General features: G+C 22.9%; 1 protein-coding gene across 1 annotated transcript; it reads right to left on the reverse strand.

Moving 5' to 3' along the window:
• Nucleotides 1-2,411: 2,411 nt before the first annotated feature.
• On the reverse strand, nucleotides 2,412-23,250 carry LOC129615395 (protein drumstick). The gene is made up of 3 exons (XM_055530583.1): nucleotides 23,200-23,250; nucleotides 10,059-10,815; nucleotides 2,412-3,145 (listed from the first exon to the last, which is right to left on the reverse strand). The coding sequence occupies exons 2-3, from the start codon at nucleotides 10,277-10,279 to the stop codon at nucleotides 3,121-3,123; spliced, it is 246 nt and encodes an 81-aa protein (XP_055386558.1). The 5' UTR covers nucleotides 10,280-10,815; nucleotides 23,200-23,250; the 3' UTR covers nucleotides 2,412-3,120.
• Between the last annotated feature and the right edge of the window lie 542 nt (nucleotides 23,251-23,792).

Consider the following 23,792-nt stretch of genomic DNA (forward strand, 5'->3'; position numbering starts at 1 on the left):
AATGAAAAATATGAAATTTTTTATGTTGCACTGGGAAAAATTTTTTTCGTATATTTCTTTATAATTTTCATCTGTTTTCATTAAAAATATATAATAATATTATTTAAATAATAAATTTTAATAATTATTTTAATTTTTCTCTTAACATCTAATTCAAAAATACATTAATTTTTATGGAATATTTTTCTTTTTGTAAATTTATGTATAAATATTTTTTTGTTTTTTAATTGTAATTATAACATGTATAAGTATTTCGTCCATACATTTCAAAATGACCTGATCTGTAAGCAAAAAAGAGAAAATAATAAAAGGAAAATGATGATATAATAATGGTAATTAAGCAATTAAAAATTTTGAAAAAATAATAAAAAAAAAAAAAAATACAAAAACTAAAAAAACAAAATAATCAATTAATTTTGAATTAAAAATTTCATAAAAAAAAATTTTAATTTTTTTTAATTAATTAAAAAATTTTAATAAAATATTGACATGCAAAATTTCCCATTATTTTATACCTTCAAAATTCATATCCATATACATTATTATAAACCTTTCCATAATTCTAAATTATTTGAATAGACGATATTTATAATATTATTTATATATAGGCTCTACTCTATAATAATAACAATAAATTGTTAGTTTCAATATTGAACTTATAATATATATTTTGCATATTTTCGGGCGTTTTTAATTGAAATTAAAATTCGTTTTATATTTTTTTGCAATCTTTATAATTAATTATGTTATAAAAAAATTTAATGAGATTGAAGAAATTTATTCAAGTCACCAAATATACATATGAGTTTTTTTATTGTAATAAATTGTAATTTTTCCAAAACTTATATGACCGGCAAGCCATAATATAAACCGCTATTAAATAATTCGATTCATAAATATTTTTTTTATTTAGCATAATTCAAAATCAAAGTCAAGAGAATTGAAATTGCATAGTAAAACATTGACATTTATGTTAAATGTCATTTGCAAATTTTCGAATTAAATTTTTTTTATTATTAAAATGATTTAATAATGCAATTTATTTTTGCGCAATCGATACTTCAAAAATTAAAATTATTATTGTTCGCTAGCATGGCATTTGGCAAGACAATACGGCATTAACATATTAATACAATTTGACGATAATTATAGTTATAAATTTTTTTCTTTTTCACTCCTAGGAGGAGCATAGGGCTATAGTGTATGATATCATAAATAGTCATGCTCCAGTTGCATTGCGTCATACAAGTAGTTTTCTGACGTAGTTTTTTCTTTATATTAAATATTTAAGGCAATTAACATTTATTGTTTATTTTTCTTATTTTTGTAATATCGAATATTAATAATATATCAATTTACTTGTATACTAATTTGTTATTTATAAAAGTAATGTATATTAAGCTACAATACTGAATATAAATTTTATAGTAACCTGACCGGAGTTTGAATCACTGACCGGGGTTTGAATCCCTGATCGGGGTTTGAACCCGAGACTCTGCCTTCAGTTAAAGGACCATAACCACTGCACCATCGATCAGGTGCACCATTGCACAGTTTTAAATAGTCCAAATTAATTAAGAACAAAATTTACAAGTTTATAATATAATGTAACGCCTTCAGATATGCAAAATAATCATTACCATATTATGTATATAAGAAAAGGAAAGAACCTTTAACTACGATACAAAATCTTTATAACAAAATCATATTATTATTTTATATAAAGTATTTGAATTTTTTTTTCATTTTAATTTATTTATTTTAATTTTCTCTTAAAATATTATAAATATGAAAAATTTACATTGGTCTTTCTTTTTTATTTTTTTGTATATTAAATTAAATTTAAATATATTATTTAAATTTAATTAAAAACAAAATTCCAAATTAGTGTTGCCATATTACCATATTTAAAATGAAATATATAAAAACTATAAATTTTTGTTATTTTTAATTTTCTCCGTGTATTTTCGAATCTTGGAATCTATAGAATTGAAATTCTTATATCAATTTTTCTTTTTTTTTTTTTAATATTTTTTTTTTTCATTGTTTATTTATTTTTAATGTAAGACAGCCATCAAAATTTTTGTTAAATTAAAATACATATATGTAATTAATAATTTGTATTTAATATTTTTTAAAATTAATTTTATAACAACAATGTGTTAACATTTTGGATTTCAATTTTTTTTTTTTGTATACTAGCTAGATCATAAAATATTTTTTTTGTTATATTTAAAATTATTATTATTTTTCGTTTTTTTTTTTGGAAGTAATAAATTATTTAGATCTTAATTATCAAGAAATAAAAAAATTAATTTGGCATCTTATAAATTATAAATAAATTTAGAAATTTATAACACAAAAAAAAATTATTTTTATTGCAATTATGTAAAAATGTGTAGGTTTAGATTTCCCAAAATAATAATTAAAATATTATAATAATAATAATTAGAAGGAATTTTTATTTATATAAAATGACAAATACAACTAAATTATGACCAAAATATATATGTATGTATAGGTATTTTATATTATTTATATATAAATAAAATAAAAAAAAATTAATAAAATTATAAGTCAGATCAAAATCATAATTAATTATAGAATTTGATACCCCACCTTCACCACAGATAGAGATCATTACAAAATTTTATTGAATATTTTTTTATTTTTAATTTAAAATTAATTTTTTTTTTTATATTTCATTATTAAATAATATTTGTTTTTTATAATTATTTGGGTATTGTATACAAAATTGTTTTTATTAATTTTACTTTATATTTTTTTTACAATTCTATTTTTCATAATTACGCTCATTCGTTTTGTATTGGTGAGTTTATACTGAAACTATTTTTTAAATTTTTTTTACATTTTAAATTTTTTTGCATATTCAATTTGTGTATTCCATTAATTAATTTATAAAAAATTCTTAATATTTTCATTTTTAAATTCTTTCTTTATTCAATTTCCAATATTTTTAAATATTTTATTAATAAAATTAAATTCCATTGCTTATAAATTTATTATTAATCAAAAAAAAAAATTAATATGAAAAAAAAAACTTTGTTTTTTTTTTTTTATTTATGGCATAATTTTATATGTTAATTAATTTGCGTGTGCTTACCGCCAAACACACTGACTACATCTACAAAAAAAAAGAAGAAAAAAAATAATAAAATAAAAAAAAATTTTAAAAAATATATTATTAATAAAAAATAAAAACATTTAACCAAAATTAAAATATAATATTAAATTGTAATAATTAAAAATCAAATAAATTAAAAAAAAATGGTCAATATAATCAAAAATAAAATTTCCAAAAAAAAAATAATAAAATATTTTAGCCAAACACAAGTAAAATGGTTATTCTGACAGAAAAAAAAAATTATATGTCAAAAAAATTATTACCTTAATACAAACGGGAGAGCCATCTATCGTTTTCTTGAGCAGTTAAATTTAAATAAAATGCCGTCAATTCGCGACAAGTTAATATTCAACTGACATTATGTGTCACATAAGTGGCACTGAGTTTTGTTTTTTAAAAATAAACTATAAATAGCTCACCCCTTATATTTTTAATACAATTTTTTTTTATTCTAACCCCTGTTACACCCTAATTTAATATTTTCAAAATTGAGAATAAAATTGTTATAATATAATTTTAATTATAAAAATATTATATAATTCTAATATATATGTATATTGTGCCTCTATACATTAATAAAATAAAAATATATTGTGCATATATATAAATATTATACTTGTGCATTTATAAAAAAATTATAAAAATATTTTAAAATTAGAAAAAATAGTAATAACCATATGTATATAAAAGTAATGTGCTATAATAAATAAATTAAATAGTGCAAAACAAAAATCAATTTGAATAATCTTATAGAATAATATTGATAACAAAAATGTACTCCAGTTCACAGGGAAATGCCAAATTTATAGGGAATTTAATTGTTTTATTAATGAGATTTTTATTAATTGACAATTTGATTTGTGAAAACTCTTTATATATCTAAAAGCCAAAACTCTAAACTATTCTCTCTAAAAGCCAAAACTCTAAAAATTGAGCTAAAAATCATTTAACAATCTGCACACTCGTCCGTATTCTCTTTCAGCTCTCCTTATTTCATTTCACATACTACACTCCCTTTTCCATAAAAAATCTTATTTAACAAAAGGTAAGAATCCATTATTTAACCAACATTTTCAACTTTCAAGAGAAATAAAAGCAGGTGTGCCTCAAGGCAGCATATTTGGCGATACTACAACATTGGCAGTAGGAGCGAACATTGACGTTTCGACAAAAAAAATTACAGGAGGTAAGTAACAAAATAAGAAAGTGGATTAGGGATTGGAAAATTAATTTGAATGAAGCAAAATCGGTTCACATAAACTTCACCAACCGGAAAATAGTGAATCCACCACAAATTAACTTAAATGTAACAAACGTAACGATCCATAACTCAGTAAAATACCTAGGAATGACTTTAGATGTCAAGCTAAGGTGGAAAGAGCATATAAAGAAGAAACACATAGAATTATAAAATAAATATAGAGAAAATTATTGGCTCCTAGGTCGTAAGTCCAATTTGGCAATTGATAATAAGATATTAATTTATAGCTAAATCATTAAACCAATATGGCTATATGGCATCCAACTGTAGGGTTGTGCCAAAAAGAACTCACATTAACAAAATTCAAACCTTCCAGAATAAAGTTCTACGGGGCATGGTAAATGCGCCATACGTGTATACATAACAGTGATATCCACAGGGATTTAGGAATTCCTTTGGTTGTAGATGAAATTAGAAGTTGTGCTACAAAGCATAGGCCTCATCTAAAACAGCATGTAAATATGAAAGCTCGGCTGCTAGACAATGATGTTATGACAGAAAGACTTAAGCGAACAAGACCTTTGAATTTAACGCGAAATATCAATTTCCTTATGGAAGGTATTTAATTCCTGTACGGAAAAACCAAGTTATCACAGAGGTAATAATTGGTCTTTAGGACCAGTTTTATTCGTTCAGAGTTTATAAGATTTTTTAGGGTAGGAGTCACGCTCCCCTACTGTCGGAGGAAAAAGGCAGATAGCGCCATCCTTCTTCGCCTTTCGAGATTTTTTCACCTAGTAGAAAAAAAGAAATCTACTTTTAAATACTTTTAATAGAAGAAAGCATAATATCCATATAGAAGGCTTTTCTGCAAATCTATCTCATGTAATAAGTAATTAAACGGTTATGAAAGAAATTGTGTAGCATACCGTAAACCCCAAAGATTAATAAATAAGAAAATATCAAAAAATTTTCATCAAACGTTTGCTAACATAATTTTTACCGAAAAATTACCAAATTTTTCTTTAAATTTGGCTTAACAAAAAAATAAACTCAAATTGAATAATTTCAAATGATTTCTGTAATAAACTTAATCAAATTTAATATTAATAATCCAACTAAATAACACTCTTTTTTTAATATTATAAATATAAATGGAATTCATTTAATTAAATAATATTTACGAATAGAAAAAAAAAACAAATAAAGTGAAAAAAAAAAACAAAAATTTATAAAATATACCGCATTTTTATGACATCAAATAAAATCTAATAAAACCGAAATAACCTTTTTTTTTCATTTATTTCATGTCTTTATTATCGCGTCTATATACACATAATTATATAATTTGTGCATTAGAGTCATATTATAACACCAATAAATAGTTGTTTAATATTAAATTAAATTTGTTTTTAAAAAAGTGCATTAAGAATTTTAAGAAAGAAAAAATTTTTAGACTTACAAAACAAATTTTGTCGGCATTTACAATTTTGATCAAAAAATAAAACGCTATAATATTTGAAGAAATATAAAAAAATATGCTTATCATCATCACTCTTCAAATACTCAACAACAGAAAAAAAAAAACAACACTCAACTGTAATAAAAATTATTATTTAGTTACAACAAATTTTCTAGACAGCATGGCTTTTTATTCAATCACCATTAAAATCATATACCTATATATACCTGCAATACACGCGTAGCTTTTTACCTATTTAAAAAATTATATTACCCATATCTTTATAACTAATAAACTAATAAATGATTTTAAAATTATTTTTCAATCATAAATGCACATACAAACATACTATGTATGCATATAATGTTACAAAACTCAATATAACATTAAAAACATCTGAGTTAAACGCTTATTAGGTCACACCATATAATTCAGAAAACCAAAAAAAAAAAAAATTATAACCGTTTATCCTATTATAAACGTTATCGTCATTATCATCACATTCGTCACAATAAATTCAAAACGTCATTTATTCTCATAATATGTCATTTATTAAAATGTAATAATTACAATAGAAAATAAATGAACATATGCGGATGTGTATAAAATGAAAATTTACAATCTATATGAAATGTTTGTAAATGATTGTATTCATTTGGATTCAAGTTATGTGAAAAAGAAATATAATAATTATATTAATTTCGTATGAAATCATCAAATACACCATCATTGTAAAGTATATATAGTAATAAGAGTGATGATTATTAAAATATAAGTACTCAATGATTTTAACCTCCAATTCAAAATCATAATTCCATATAATTCCCACCACCTAATCATTTTCTCTTTTTTGTTTTGTATAACCAGTATTTTTTATTATGAGTTTCTCTTCTTCCATTTCATCTCTCTTGTCCTTCCCTAATACAAACGCTTGTCATCACTCATAACATTTTTCACCACTCTTCTCTCATTTTTTTCTAATCTACACATTTCAATATGTTTAGGAATTATAAACAAGTATTCTATAACTATATGTATATGCGCTCTTATAACACGCATCAACAACGGTATACATCTCATTTAGTACACATCAATATACAGTAATGTAATTGTTTACATTTTTACCCATGCACGTAATTGTAATGTGCATTATGTTTATTAATAATAAAATGTAGCAATTGAAATTTGAAAAAAGAACAAAAAAAAATCTGTTCGTACGCCGCATTTCATTTGAATATACCGCTCTATATCTACCTACACAGTACGCAATATATACACAAGTTCGTTCAGATTATTATAGATAATGAGTGTATATGAAAATTAAATGTGTAAATAAAACTTATAAATAGGAAAATAAAAATAATCCCCAAAATAAATAACCTTTAAAATATAATGCACATGAATTTACTTATTGTATAACATTTTCAAATTTAAAATAAAATTGGTATACAAATTTTGAATGGTGTAAGAATATTTATGAAATGGTTTGAAATAGCTATCACATTTACTACCCTACCGTAATAAAATATTAAAAAAAAAAAAAAGTGTAACTAGTAATACGAACCATATTCAACTTTTCAAATTCACAATTTACCTTATATTTCTCATCGTAGACAATAATTTCGTAAAAATTCTCTAATATTTTTCGGAATTTTTATAGAATAGTGTACATAATTTGAAAATGACTGGGCTTAAATTCAATTTACTTATGAATTTCTTCATATATGTCGTATTCTGTTAGTAACGATTCGAATTTGTTACGTATAAAACTAAATTTTAGTTGACATTAGAAATCACAAGTGTTCTTACTTTGAAAATGATTATCAAGTGTTTATTATAGCCTTATTATAATTGAAACGTTGAAATAACACTAAAAATACGTAAATTATAAAACATACATGGATGTATACATAAATTTCTAAAAAAAGAAATAATAAATAGTAGTAAAAAATTGCATATCTTTTGGCGCTTTTACATAATAACAATTATTACAATGTATTAATTGAAACATACACGTTTTATTTGTTATTATTTAAGTGTAAACGTACTACGTTTGCTGTAAAGAAATTTATCATCTCTATTCATTCGGATAATTTTCAAGTTTTTAGGCAAATGTATTAATTTGTATGTATTTTGTTGTACGGTAACACTACCACCATTTATGTTATATGGTAAGTACTTTGTATATATACTCGTATATACTCGTATATGTATACAAATACATCTATAGGCAAATGCAGAATAAAAGGAAATTTGTAACATAACATTAAAAAAATAATAACATTAATTTTTTTAGCTTGAATAGCGTAAGAAAAGGTATAAAACCAAAAACAAACCGAAAATTAAGGTGTGCAAACATAAAACAAATAATAACAAACAACCTGATTTTGTTTCTCTTTTTTTTTATTTTCATTGTTTCTTTGTTTTTAAAACAAATTTATTTTAAGTTTTTATTTTTTTTTTCTTAAATTATGTGTTTTATTATTTTCTGTTGTTGATATTAGGATATAACCATCAATTATCTTGAAAATTATTTGTTTATTTAATATTTAACAATCATTAGTCAGAGTTACGATTAAATCCCGTTTGCTTTTAACATAAAGAAATCAAGACACAAAAAGAAGACAAAAATTTAATTTAGAAATTATTTAATTATTAATTTCCGTTTTAAAAAAAGAAATTATTTATTTAATTTCAACAATAATAATAATTTTGAGCAAAAATAATAATTATCTAACAAAATTCACACCTTCTCTTAATTTATTGCAAAAAAAAATTGAAGAGCAAATTTGATAACAAATTATTTTGTATTGAGATGATTTTTCTGAGTGTTTAATGAAATTTTTAAATGACGGCGCCTTCAGATATGCAATTTTTGTCAATAGCAAATTTTTTTTTGCTATTTTAATTACTTTAATTTTTATATTTAATTATTTTCATTTAATAATTATTTACGAAATTTAAAAATTTTTCCTTAATTTAAAATCATAAAATTATGTTATAGCTGAATTCGACTTAAAATTATTAGATTTAACTGAAGCCGCGTGTAATGCCGCAATATGAAACTCAAAAAAATGTTCACAAACTATTAAAAATATTTCAAATAGAAACAAAAGTTTTAAAATTTTTAATTTTATTTTTGGTTTTAAATTTAAAATTTATTTTAATTTTAGTTTTCTCAGAAAATTTTTAAAAATTTTTATAAGAATTTTTATAAATCAACCGTACCATTCACAAGAAAACTCCTTTGCCTTATAAACTTTAAATATTTTTTGTTATACCACTCATTTTATTTGGATTTGTGTGAGTAATAATGTAAAAATTATATAAAATTTTATTTTCCCTTAATATATTTGTGGTTAAATATTTTACGTAAACTCTTTTGTTTAAAAATAAAATTTATGAAATAAATTTTGTAAAAAATAAAAATTTATTTTATTGCGATTAAATAAATTTTTAGCATTTTCTTAGTATTTTAAATAAATTTGGAATTTTATACTTTATGTATACTTTAAGAAGAATTTTAGTGCCTCCTCAACTCAACAAACCGAAAAATCAAATGTAAACGTATAACGTATGTATACTAAGAAATTTACAAAAATTCGGTCATTTGATAAAAATTTGGCCTTTTTAATTGAAAAATTAAAAATATTTGAGAGTACCCTAAAATAATCGCATTAAAATTAAAGTTTCCAAATTTTTTTCAACTAACTACTAAGCCTAATATTTGTAAAACCAATCGTATTTGAATCGTTTGAAGAGCTTCCAAATGTTCGTCAGTCTAGGTTTATTTTAAAATGTACAGCTTTCAGTAAAATATTCAAATACAACTTCCACTACATTGTTTAGTAGTTATTTTACGCAAACTAATCAACAGTTAAGTATTACTATTAATATTATTAATGTCATATTTGTTTTGAGTAATTTCTCATCACTTGAAACTCATCAGTCACTTTAATTCTAGTATGATTTGCCGCTTTATGATTTATCGAACATTTATAGAAACATCGGTTTTAACTCGATGTATTCTTAATATTAAACCTCAATTATTTCAACATATAATTTTTATTAAAATTAATAATAATAAAATTAATAAAATTTTGAAAAATTTACTATAATAATTTTATTTTAATAAATTTTAAAAAATTTTGTAATAATCAAATTTTCAATAAAGAAAAATAATTTCAATAAAATTACAAAAAAAAAATAAACTTTTAATAACACAAAAATAAATCTTAAAAATTACTTACCTATGTTGACGATAATTATCCTGACGTTTAAAATATTTTCCACAAATTTCACATGAATATGTTATTTCAGGACTTTTATGAGTTCTCTCATGTATCATTAAATTGTATGGTTTTGTAAATCTACGTTGACAAAATTTACAAATGAATTCACATTTTGGTCGCATTTTGCGACGAAAATCTGACCTGCAGTCATCATTATCAATTCTCATTACTGCGAACATTGTAATTGAGCTTTTTTCTTAACTTCTCTTACTCCCAAAATAATAATAATAATAAAAAAAAAAACAAAATGTTTTTTTTTTGTTGTACAACAGTGAATATTATATTCTCTCAGCTTGCTTATATTTTGTTTTTGATCTCCTTTTCTTTTCTCTCCTTCGATATTTTTCCTCTCTATTTTAGAAATTTTATAAAGAATTTCTCTGTATTTTAATTTAAGCTTTTTTGAACAGTAAAAAATTTATTTGTTTTTGTTGTTTTATTATATTTTTATTTTTTCTTATATATTCTCAGCAATAAAAGCACAGTGCTCCTCTATATTCTTATATCATGCAAATTTATTATTATAAAGCAGGCAAAGGTGTTTTTTATTTATTAAATTTTATTATATTTTATTTAATAAAGATAAAAATTATCTTTCGGTATACTTTCTTTTCATTTATTTAGCTTTTTATTAAATAGTTATTTTGGATTTTATTATATTTAAGAAAAAAAATGTCGTAGAAAATTCAAATGAAATTTTATTTTTGTCAAATTTCTGAAAAGAAAAATAATATAATTAGTTAAATATTTTAAAAAAAATTTTAAATAAATTATTAATTAGCTAGTAAAATGTAAACTATTTCAAATCAAATATACTAAACATGAAATGCAGTTAAAATAATGAAAGGGAAATGTAAGACGCATTTAATATGTAATATTAATTAATCAAATCAAACATAATTGCTTGAAAATTTAAGGGTTCAGGCAAACATGCAATTACTGCTTGATTTTAAAATCATTCCGTCTCGACAATTAAACAATTGCGTCAATTCAAATTGAATGAATTACCTAAAAATTGCAATGAGTTTGTACAAAATTATAAACGGTTTGATTGCATGTGATCATACAGTTGCATATGTGCGCGCTTAAATTTTATATTTATATGATATAAAAAGAGCAATCAAACAGTTGCCAAACTAAAAATTGCGTATCTCCCGGAGCCGGAAAACCCCAAATTTCTTACTTATATACATAATTAATATTATTGTGTAGGAAGTTGTTATAAAATTGGATAAAATTTTATTTTAAACCAATTTATTTTTTTTTGTTCTTCTTTCATTCATCAATTATATACAACAAGTAAAATAAAACAAGAAGAAGTGGAGATTTTAACAGTTTCGGTTTCTATAATGATCAAAAATTAACATAAAATCATTTTTTAATTCAAAAATTCTAATTAACTAAAACTAGTATAAGATTTGAGTAATAAAAATTATTACAGGAACAAACCATCTAAAACCGGTTATTAATTTCAAATTTCAGGTGTTATATTACGATTGTCATTTATTAACCAATAATAATAAAACAAAAAAAAAAACAAAATTTTCTATTAAATTAAATTTTGAAAGATTCATAACTCTTAATTTAGACTACTTTATATAATTATGTTCTTCATTAATGATTTCAGAACGCGTGAAATTCAATTTCTGTCTAGTTATATACACAGCAATCAACCGAAAACGAATATATTTCGGACTGTGTGTCAACTCATTTAAATTTTTAATATAATTTTAATAATTATATTATATAGATACCTAAAAATATACATACATTATATCTATGTATATGGTCAAGTATATTCGAGATCTTATTTAAAAATTCAGTGTTGTATAGTTCTTAGGTTTTCTTTTTTGTCTCTTATATATCTCTGAGTGTATATGTTCAGAGACAAAAATTCTTGTCAAATATTAATATTATGAAACAAAAGAATATTTGGCACCCTATGGTGTTTTGAATATTTTTGATTTCATTTAAAATTTCCATATATTTGTACCTATATTTCATACATTATAATTATATATATATATCTAGTGATATATATATACGCTAGTATTTTGTGACATTTTAAAGAAGTCTACCTTGAAATAAAGTTAAATTTTCTATATTTAATTATGTGTATGAAAATTATTATGGTCTTCCCAATAGGGTGGATGATTTTTCTTGCTTTTTTTTTAATTTTTTTTTTTAAAGAAAACAAAAGTTAAATGACATCATATTTGACTATTTATTGAAAATGAAATTTATTGAAATAATTTTTTTGTTTTTTTAATTTTATCTTAAGTTTTGCGACACACAATTTTGAATTTTCAAACTTGTATACACGTACTAATATATAGAATCAGATAAAATAATTCAACCCATATATTTTTTTTAATCATTAACATAGTTTATAAAAAAAAAATATTTATAGATGACATACTTAAGTTACTATTTTGTATAGACCAAAGGTATATAGTTTTAACTTATCTAACAAATTTGTGAGTCAAAATTTGACTCAACTTTTGAATTGAGTTCAAAGTAATTATGTACGAATAATTTATTTTTATATTTTATTTGATATTTTTTTGCTTAAGTCAAAATTTACATAATTTTACTATAAATTTTAACAATAATATGATTAATTTGTGCTTTAATACATTGGAATTGGTAAATATAAGTAAAATGAAAACTAATGTGTGAAATTAAGCAAATTTTATTGGGATCGTTGTTTTAAAACAAAAAACAAAAATTGGAATTAATTAAATGATTCACTGGTTTTTTATGAAATTAGTTATACTTTTCTATATATGTAATCATAATATATTATAGAAACATAATTATAAATTAGAAAAAGTTACAACAAATTTGTACTAAACAGGAAATGAGTCCGCGTTCCTCTACGTTTGTCACTAAATTTGAACAAAAAGTGAACTGTCATCTACCATAAATTGAAAACAAAGATGTGTTGAATATGAAATGTTTTAGATATTTTGTAAATCATCTTGCATCATTGAATTTTCTAATGAATGTGCTAAAAAAATCTCTGAAGGGAAAAGGCAGTCCTATACTATTTTTAAAAGGCAGTCTATTTTTATTACTCCAAACCGAAATGAGATGCTTTTAGGCTGACGTTTGCTTTTTCATATTTCGCACGACACAACTCAAAAATGTAACTTCAACTTCCGGAATTCAAAATATTTATAGCCGAGTGTAAATTACTACCGAAGGCTCAAAATCATTGTACAATATATGAATAGATTTTCTGTAGTATTTTGTTACATTTTGTTGCATTTTGACTTATTTTATAGCTCTCGCAAATGTGCGATTTATGTGTATATATGAGTATACTTAGTCATTAGTATCAAAACCCGTTCATATTTTCCAAACATATTCAAATTGTTCATCTCCCGATAGCTAAGAATGTGCGAAAAAAAATTCAGTTGGAATAAAATATGATTACTTAGTACGTCATAAGTAAGCATGATTCAACGTAAGAGAATATTTCCTCTATTATTAAAAATTTATGTAATTAAAATTATTAAATTCAAATCATCAATTAACTATACCGCCGTCGGGTAATTTTCACTCATTGTAGCTAAATTAATTCCACATGAATAAAACTTTCTTTTAAGTAGTATATCACCTGTTTTTTAAAAATTACCCCTTATAAATAAAAATTCGCTCTATAAATTCTCATTTAATTTGATTAATTCGCTGAAAAGCAAAAATAATTAAAATATTACTCGAGTTATTTGTCAAACACACCATTAAATTATTAACACCATTCTCTGTATTAAGTATACAAAATTAAGTCAAGTATAACTAAGTTAATCCTGATTTAAATGTATAATTAATTATAATTATATTTTGTTGCTCAAATCCAAAAATATCCGTAAGATTTTTTGCAAATATTTGTGTTGATATTTTAAGATTTCCATCTAAAATCAAAATATAAAATTTATAATTTTTTATTGTAAAATATAAAATTTTCCCACAAATATTAATTTTTATTTTTCTTAAAAAAATTCTTTTTATACAAATTCAGTAGTAATAAATCTTTACATATTTATTATATTAATAAAAAAACAAAAATTTTTTTCTTTGAAATTTATAAAAAAAAACCATAAATATCCTTAAGTAATAAAAACATATTCAATATTTTTTTTTTGTTTCTTTGCTCCCAAAATACCCATAATATATTATATGACAGTGCTAACAAGATTCCATTTGTCTCCAAAACTGCTATAATAATTCTTTTTCAATATAATAAAATTTGCAAATTATTCAGGATTATTAAAAATTTTGTGCATATTGTGAGTATGTGTATGTGTCTATGCACATATTTGTAAACGATATGTACATAGATACTTATGTAAACAATATGTACATACATACATATTAATAAACAATATGTACATACATACTTAATTAAGGCAACTATAAAACTACGTTGTCTCAAATCTCAAATTTAGTAAAAATGTGATAACTGGCAAGCGAAATGTATATCGGACAGCGTATAACCAAATCCCAACTACTCCGGACAACGATCATGACTTAATCATCAATATTTGTTTAATTCTGTAATCGAATTCAATTATGACCACGACTCCAACTCGAAATTAAATGTTAAAAACCAATTTTCTTATTACTCTAATTCGAACACTACGCAAACATTTAAATAACCTTAAAAAACCTCAACTACTCTATTTTTATTGGGACTCTACAACACTTTTACAATAATATTTTTTGAATTTAAGAGAAGCTCTTAAGCTTCGAAAACCGTAATTTAATAAAAACAAATGGCTATGCCGTATTTTGATCAATTCTAGTGTGGGTAATTACCCTCCCTTAATTACTTTAAAATTCCGAGTAAATACACTCACTTTTTACTTCATATGTCATTCAATATACAGTTTTGTCTTAAACTTAAAAACTCTCATAATGTAAATTTTTGATATATAACAGTTATGTCCTAAATTCCATCATATTAAACACCATAATAGAATGTAGGTAGACTTTTTTAACAAATATATTTTTTTTTTTAATAAATTTGAAACGCCAGTGGCTATTATAAACTTTTGTCCCCCCAGAAAAAGAAAAATATTAAAAAAAAAAAATCTCATAATTTTCATCCAAGAAACAAATATGAAACAAAAAAAAAAAAAACAAAACACCAAAAAGCCGTAAATATTTTAGTTAATAAGGTTTTTTTTTATTGGTATTTGTTTGTCTCTTAAAGAGCAGAAAACAAATTTATAGTCCTTTAAGAAAAAAAGAAATCCATAAAAAAATTAAATTTGCAAAAAAAAATTCTTAAAAGAATTTCAATTTTCGAATAATATTGAAAGTCCACTAAAATACGCCGGATTCCAAAGTTTAAAAATTCAAATATGAAAAAATTTTTAATAAGCACAACAACAAAATGGAAAAAAGTAATAAGGACTGGGACAAAATAAGTTCCAAAAAGAGTTCCAGCTGTGAAGTTAGTCATAATTATTTGGTTTTTGATAATTTGGTAAACGGTTTTTTTTTCTCTTGTTTTTTTTTTTTTGCTTGGTTTATCACAGTTATAAAAGGATTTAATTTTCTTATGATTGAAATTTATTAAGAATATTGTGATGTTTATGGTTTAAAATTGACTTTGAAAAAAAAAAAATTAAAAAATTATTAATATGTGAATAAAATGATGGTATTATTGGCGCTTAAAACTGATTATATATGAATAAATATTTTATTTATGTATGTGCTTAAGTAAATTAAAATATAAAATAAACAAGGAAAACAAACAAAGGGAAAATAAGACAAAATTAGTGTTTGCTGAGAAAATAAAAATTTAGAGTTTTGCAAAAATCAATAATAACCATTATGATTAAAAAAAAAAAATCATAAATAATTTCATTATTGATTATTTTATAAATTGATTATAAACCGTTCTAACAGTTTGCAACAGGAAATTTAACAATTCAATTGGTTCTTAGCATTATTTAGTTGAGTACTGTGTCATTTTTTTAAATGAAAAACAATAACTGCCTCAATCGAATTTAATAATTTTTAATTTAATTCAACAAATTCGAATTCTCCCAAATCATACACTAGTTTTTCCGAAAATTACTCGGCTGACAACAATTAGTTCTGAAGTTACGAACAAAAATGCAAAAAGCAACGTGATCACACACTCACAATAAAATTACTCACAAAATATAATGCAAAAGAGAGATTAGATAGAAAATTCAATTGCCAAAATCTATCTGAATAGATCACGTTTAATTAAAAAAAATCACAATAATATCAGAATTTCTGACATTTGAAATTAGAATTTGAAAACTAGTTTTAACTCCCATATATATACCAAAATCGATGTAAAAATCTTAAACTTGCCTGGCACTCAGAAAATCTTAGTAAAGCCGTAATATTTTTTCAAAATTTCAACTAAAAACATATTCACAATATTATAGGTTTTTATAAAAGTAATTATAAATAATTGTGTAAAATGTCCAATTAATTCTAATTACATAATTAAATAACGATAATATTTCAGGATAACACACGCTCTACACTTACTTAACAATACCAACTTCACACATAGTGATAATGTCAACTACTACTTGAAATTTAACACAAATTCATTTCACTTAAAATTATATTTGAGAAGAATACTTAATGAGAAGAACGAATACAATTATTTATCTACCCTTTAAATTTACACATATTTAAACGAATATACATTCATGTCCATGTCCATATGAACGTATGCATATACTATATAATATTTTAAAAAGAACAGTAGAGAATCACGTAAACCTTAAATAGCCTTATTAACAATAAAATGAGTATTTCATGTTTTGAATACGATAATATTATACCTATAGTAATTTCATTTCAAATTGTAAGTATATGATGATTGAAAGTATTACTTCTGTATAAATATAATATTCGTGTAATAAAGTAATCATCGATAATTACAATGTATATACCTACATGAAAATACTCGTATAATAATACTTAATAACGGGATAGGAAAATGTAATTGTTGAAAGTGTTATGATAATTCTTGTTACTGCTACCTATTGGGTACTGTAACTGAAGTATATTGCATGCAGAAATATAATATTTCAATAATTTCTTATAAATCATTATATAATTTATAATTTGTTCAAGTAACCGGTATTCAATACGATTTCAAAGTTTCGGATATTTATCAATTAATATGTGCTTTATTGTATATAATTCGATTTGTATATTTTTGTGTTTTTTGTTTAAGTTGTGAAATTGTATTGGAAATTGCAAATTGCAAATTGCAGTATGATGTAAAAAAAATGTTCCAAAATCATGGTTGAATTATGAATAATACAAGTATTACCATACTTTAATAATAATATTTCAGATAAAAATGAAAGATCAACTTTTTTATTTTATTTGTAATTTTTATTTTATTTGTCATTAGACCTGCAACATCCCAAATTACGCATAGAAACCAATCAGCCAACCAATCAGTTGTTTATAACATACTACACTCTTACCTCAAGGGGTCTACAAAAAATCAATTCTAAAATCAACTTGACCTATTCAATAGAAAAATTTTAATTGCTTAATAAATCAAATTGAGGTTAGGTGCGTTTCTTTAAGTATTTTCCGTTATATTGCAATTATAACTACTTTTAATTCTGAAAATAAATACATATCGAAAATTCTTTGAGAGTAATATCTCAAATCATCATTCTTAGTTTTCTTATAAAAAATAAACTTAAACTTCTCTTCATAAACATAATATTTTGAGTGTAACAAAACGTGATTTACTTAATTATTACCGCCTTCAAATTCTCCCATATTTATTTAATTGCATTTCTAACATTTGAACCTTCATTGTTTCAACTTTTATCATTTCTAACATTTGAACTAATTCGACTTTCATAATATCTTAATACGTTCAATATACCTAAATACGTTATAAAATAATTAACAAATATTTTTTTCAATTTACAATATATCTCTTGGTGCTCAAATACTTTTTTCACAACCCTAGATGTTAACGCTATAGTGTACAATTTTCCATTATAAAATCAAAAACAAATGCGTGTGACATAACATAGCAACATTCAATAACAATAAATAGGGCAATTACAATTCAAAATCAACAACACTCCTGAAATATTTTACAATTACAATAATGTGGTCTTGCTATTATAGTACGTCAGATGTAAGAACATTTTTTTTGTTTTACTGAATTACACTCATCTCATTCTTTTCTATTAAATTGATTTTTTTTCCTATAACTCTTTCTCTTTTTATTTCTCTTATAGAATTTTCATTATTTTGTAATTTTAATCTTTAGCACCCTTTTACTTTTTTCTCTTTTCCTCTCATATTATACAATACAACATCAAATACAATTATGGTCTTTTTAATGTGGCATGATGATTTTCAATACTTCTATGTTATGTACATGAGAAGTAAAAAAGAAAAAAAAGCAAGAACGAAAAAAAAAAAGTGGGAAAAAAATAACAATAATGGCTTGTTAAGCTACCAGTTTTACGCAATCTTATTGGAAGGTAATTTTCATATTTTATTCTTTGTGGTTTACTATTCTTGTTGGTGTTGTTGTTTCTGTTCTTTTGCTGTTCTTATTAATATTTGTATTTGTTTATCTTTATTGGTGTATGTACACAATTGGTATTTTTAAAGGTTCCGTTCCCATTATTAAAATATGGCCTTAAGATGAAATGTCATGTCATGCTTGATTGAAATATGAACACAATTTTTTTTATAACATACACGCAAACACATATCAACAAATAGCGTAATATATAGCTAACATAAATATTTATGATTTCCTTCACAGTTTTTATTTAGTACATTCTTAAAGGTTTTAGAAATGTCCGGTACAAAAAAGAATTGGTACTTTGTACGATTGCGTTTTATATTGATTGAAAGTAATACCGTAGTGCACACAGTAATTGAAAAAGTACAGTACAACCTTTTTATAAATTATTTTTGTTATCTGTATATAATATGTATATAGAACTTTTAGTTACAGCCGACGGGCTTTATTTTTAAGCATGTCATGTTTTTTCGTCCTTATAGAAATATAGAAAAGTCATTTTTATCAGTAGAGAACTTAATGAGGCTGATTTTTGATTTTTTCCTTCAAAAAATCAAATATATTTACGAAATTTGGCATAAAATTGTACAAGCCAAATTGTCGGGGTAAAAATTTTAAATGTCTTCGGAAAAATGAAGAACGCCTCCATTTCATACAAGCAAAGACTTTTGAATAAAGTTTTTGACTATTTTAAAAAAGATCCCGAAAACTTATCAAGTTCATAGAAGAAATGATATAGAAGTTAAAGAAAAAACCTAGGTGTATCTTAATTATGCCTGCCATGATTTTACTAAAAAATTGTTAGATCAATAGATTTCTTAACAAACAAAATGTGCAGGAATGAAATAAATTCACATGAAAAAGACACAAATTCCATTCTACCTAAAGAATCGCGTACCATATTTGTCCAGTTACAACCTAGTTATCGAATCCTAATCCCTTTTGAAAAGCGACTACAACTTTCTTAAAAATAAGAAATTCAAAATAATATGCAGTCATTTAATATGGCTCCTACTGTTTAATTTTATATTAGACTTTGAACTAAACGAATCTCTTCTAAACAAAATGTAAATAGACTCAACAAATAACTAGATTTTGTCATACAAAAAACAAATAAATTGCGATTTTACAATAAATTTAATTAAAAAATAAAGGACAAAAAAAAAATTCTATAAATACTGTCTTGGAGTTAATGAAAATGTCATTTTAAAAGTATAAATTATATAAATTGGAAAGAAAAAATGAAAAACATTCCAACTGAGATTTCCGACAGCAATTTCCATTAGCGCGCAAACTTCAATTTAATATTGACGTTAAAATAACAATAAAACAGAAAATTAAAAAAAATTTTGTTTGTTCAAATCTTGCACACTGGTAGGTCTTATTGGAACTGCAAAAAATAACAAAAAAAAAATTCCCTTTGTTTTCCCTTTATTTTCTGTCTTTTATGATCAACCCAAAATTTTTATTCATTTTGTTTTTAATTTTAAATTTTTTAAAATACAATCCGAAAATCTATGCGTGTGGCTTTAAATTTAATCACTCACTCATTCACTTGTAAGAGAATATTTATGGTTATTCACTTATACATAATATATGTATGGGTAAGAACTTAAAAGTGAATTATTTTTGGGTGAAAAATATTAAAGTGAAATAAAACGAAAACAACACTCTTTTTTAAAATGAAATTTCAATTTTATGGTCATAAGAATGAAATTATTTTAAGGATTTTATATTTTTCTTTTTGAAATGTCATGGTATTTCATATACACATAAGTAGTACATATAAATAATTTAATGAAATAATAATATACATATATATACAAACAAAAAATATTCCAATACGTTTTACATATTTGACATAATCCGCGAACGCGTATCCAAATAAAAAAAAAAAGTGCGAATTATTCTTAAACCACAATACCCTCATATATGCTGTGCGGCATAAGACAACAAAATCATATTATAATCTTCTCTTTTCTCTTCAACATATACACATACACATAATATGTATATGAGCAACAAAACAAAATTATAAAAGGCGTGACAATGGGATTGAAGAAATAAGCATAGCACTTATTCTACTCAAAACATTTAGATATACGTACGTATGAGCATATTATAAAATCGGAGATTGAAAAGAATAAAATCCTTTTGTATTCCTTTGAAGGCTAGTAACAAACACCGTCCGTTGTTCTCTTTTGTTAAAATTATAATTTTCTTTTAATAAAGCAATTATATTATTATTTTTATGCAAAAATATTTTTTTTTGGTTTTTTTTTTTTTTGAAAAACTAAAAAGAAAACTTTTTTCTCTTCTCATTTTTATATTCCGTGACCAATTTTTCTTTTTTGGTCTCTTTGTCGTTCGAATATCATAAAGTTTGTGATTTACTATAAATATAAGAATCACATTTGACTCTATTATTATGATTGTGTAGAAAAGATTAAAAGATAGAATATTTTAATATTTTAGAGTCTTAAAAGATGATTAGAGCTGCTTATATAGAAAATGGTTAAAAAGTATAATGAACGAATGATTTTATATCTTACTTTTTAAAATAATAATTATTTTGTATAATAACTTTAATATAAATTAGAATTTTAAAATTGTCCGGCACATTTTAATGCAAATTTTAAATAAAATCTTTTGTATTTAAACAAAAAGAAAAAGGCATTAAATGTTGCAATTTTCATGGGAAAAATACTCGAATTTTTTTTTCTTGTTTTTTCTTTTAGAATTTTTTTAAAGGTTCTATCTAATTACTTCAATTCTAAAATTCTAAATATAAGTACTTTCAATGCTGTTATAAAGACATCTTTCTATTATTTGCGGCATTTTTTTATATACCTTTCAGTTAACTCTATACATATAGGAGTACATATTAATATAAATTTAAATATTCTTTAATGTGTTAAAATAAAAAATATACATAAATTTTAATTATATGCAGAAATTTTATTATAACATAATGTAATAATGAGTAAAATTCTATTCCGAAATGCGTTATCTGTTTCTCTTTTACTTGGTTTCGTTTAAATACGGCTTTCATTTGTATAATAATTAGTAAAAGAAATTATTCACAATATCAATCATACATAAGATTTGCCGACAAATATAATAATTATAACAAATTTACATAATATACAGAATATATACAGAAAATAATTTCAAATTTTTAATTGTTAAACATGACGTAAATAGACCCGTGCTAACATAGTGTTCAAATAATTATGTTACGATTTCGGAATTTTTGCTACATAATGACCTACATAATGATCATCATGAATAGTATGATGATGCAGAATAATATGAAAATGAAATTATTCATTTTACAAATTATTATACAATTTTCGCATTTTAATGTGCCTCCCATTTCTTTAATTCTTACTTATTTCTCAAAAATAGCATTATAAACTTCTATTTTTAATAATTGTTTATCGGTCTTTTATGATTTTTTGGAATTTTATAATTTCAGATTGAGAATCAAACTGTATAATCCAAGAATTAAGCTAGAATAGATTAATTTTTTATATAATTATTTATTTTCATGAATTTCGGTATCGATCATACAATACTATATTGAACAACTATGAATTCTATACACAAATATATATTATGTTAGCGTAATCTTAATATATTACGTTGGCTACAGTCTAAAATTTTTGTAGAAGTATAAGTATTTTAAAACTTACGTAAGATAAGTTTAAACACGTTGCCGTCGGATATGCGATATATGTACAGCGAAAAATTATTTATAAAGATGCCAATAATTTAACAACAAAAGGTAACAAAGACCAAATCAATATTATTTTAAAAAAATTGGCTGAAAATGAAAATTAAGACTAAAATAAAGTTCAAAAATTTCATTATTTATGAGAGTAATCGCATACTTGAATGAAATAATTGTTAAATATTTAAAATCCTATATGAATTTCTTTCTTTATTTTTAATAGACGCATGCGCAATCCACGAATAAACAGAGGAAATTTTCATCCGTAAATATAAATTCTATAAAGAAGCAATATTCAAAATATAGAAATAAAGGGCAATAAAAATTAATCATTATTTTAAAAATTTAATTCCTACATGTGTTATACAGTTAAAAATTACGTACATAAATCTCTACAATATGAAACAAATCTCTACAACAATACAAAGATTTTTATATTATTCAAATTAACAAAATATAAAAATCTTTTTTACAAATAATTAGCAAATATAACAACCACCGATTGTCGATATTCAACATTTCATACTTTCTTAATCAACAATATAGTATAAATAATCGCATTTAAATATGAAACTAAAAAACGTGCGATTAGATGTATAGCATGTTCATAATTTACATCCTATATGGGTGTTAATATTGACTGACTAATGGTGCATTAAAGTGATTATGGCAATGAACCTTCAACCGAAGGGTCCTAGATTCAAATCCTGGTTATATATACCTTAATATATTACCTTAACATATACAATATCCTAAAATAAATTGATTATAATTGAAAATATACTTACTCTTAACAAGTAACTCGCGTATAAAAAAATTTCAACTTACGCCTCTAAGTTCTATACTCTATATTCTTCAAATCATTGAAATTGCATATATATGCAATTAATTTCAAAAAACTTAATTATACTCGTAATTATATTCAATAATTTTATTAAAAAAATATTAAAAATAAAATTTTTTCATACTTGTTTTTCTTTTTTCTTATTGCAATGAACTAATTTTAATATACGGTAAATAATGAATGCGTTAAAAATAAAAATGGTTGCATATAATACATGGCGGCGACAGCGACGGCTAAACCACAAATTACGTAAAATGTTTTATTTGTTATTTTTTTTTTTTTTATTATTCTACTTTAGAGCACGTTCCCTTTCATTAACTTTGTAATTTTATTATTAAATTTTATGTAATCATACCATTTGAACCAAACACATTTGTCTGCAATTTGTACGTGTACAGTGTATATATGTATGTATATTTGTGTATAAGAAAATGACCCTATGTGTATGCACTTAAATAGAAATGTCAATCACACTATATTAAATTACAAAAACAAAAAATTCAATTATTTTTTTTTTTTTTTGAGTACCTTTTCTTT

The sequence above is a fragment of the Condylostylus longicornis genome, unplaced genomic scaffold (assembly GCF_029603195.1).
Source record: "Condylostylus longicornis isolate FDR11 unplaced genomic scaffold, ASM2960319v2 ptg000135l, whole genome shotgun sequence".
Lineage (NCBI taxonomy): Eukaryota > Metazoa > Arthropoda > Insecta > Diptera > Dolichopodidae > Condylostylus > Condylostylus longicornis.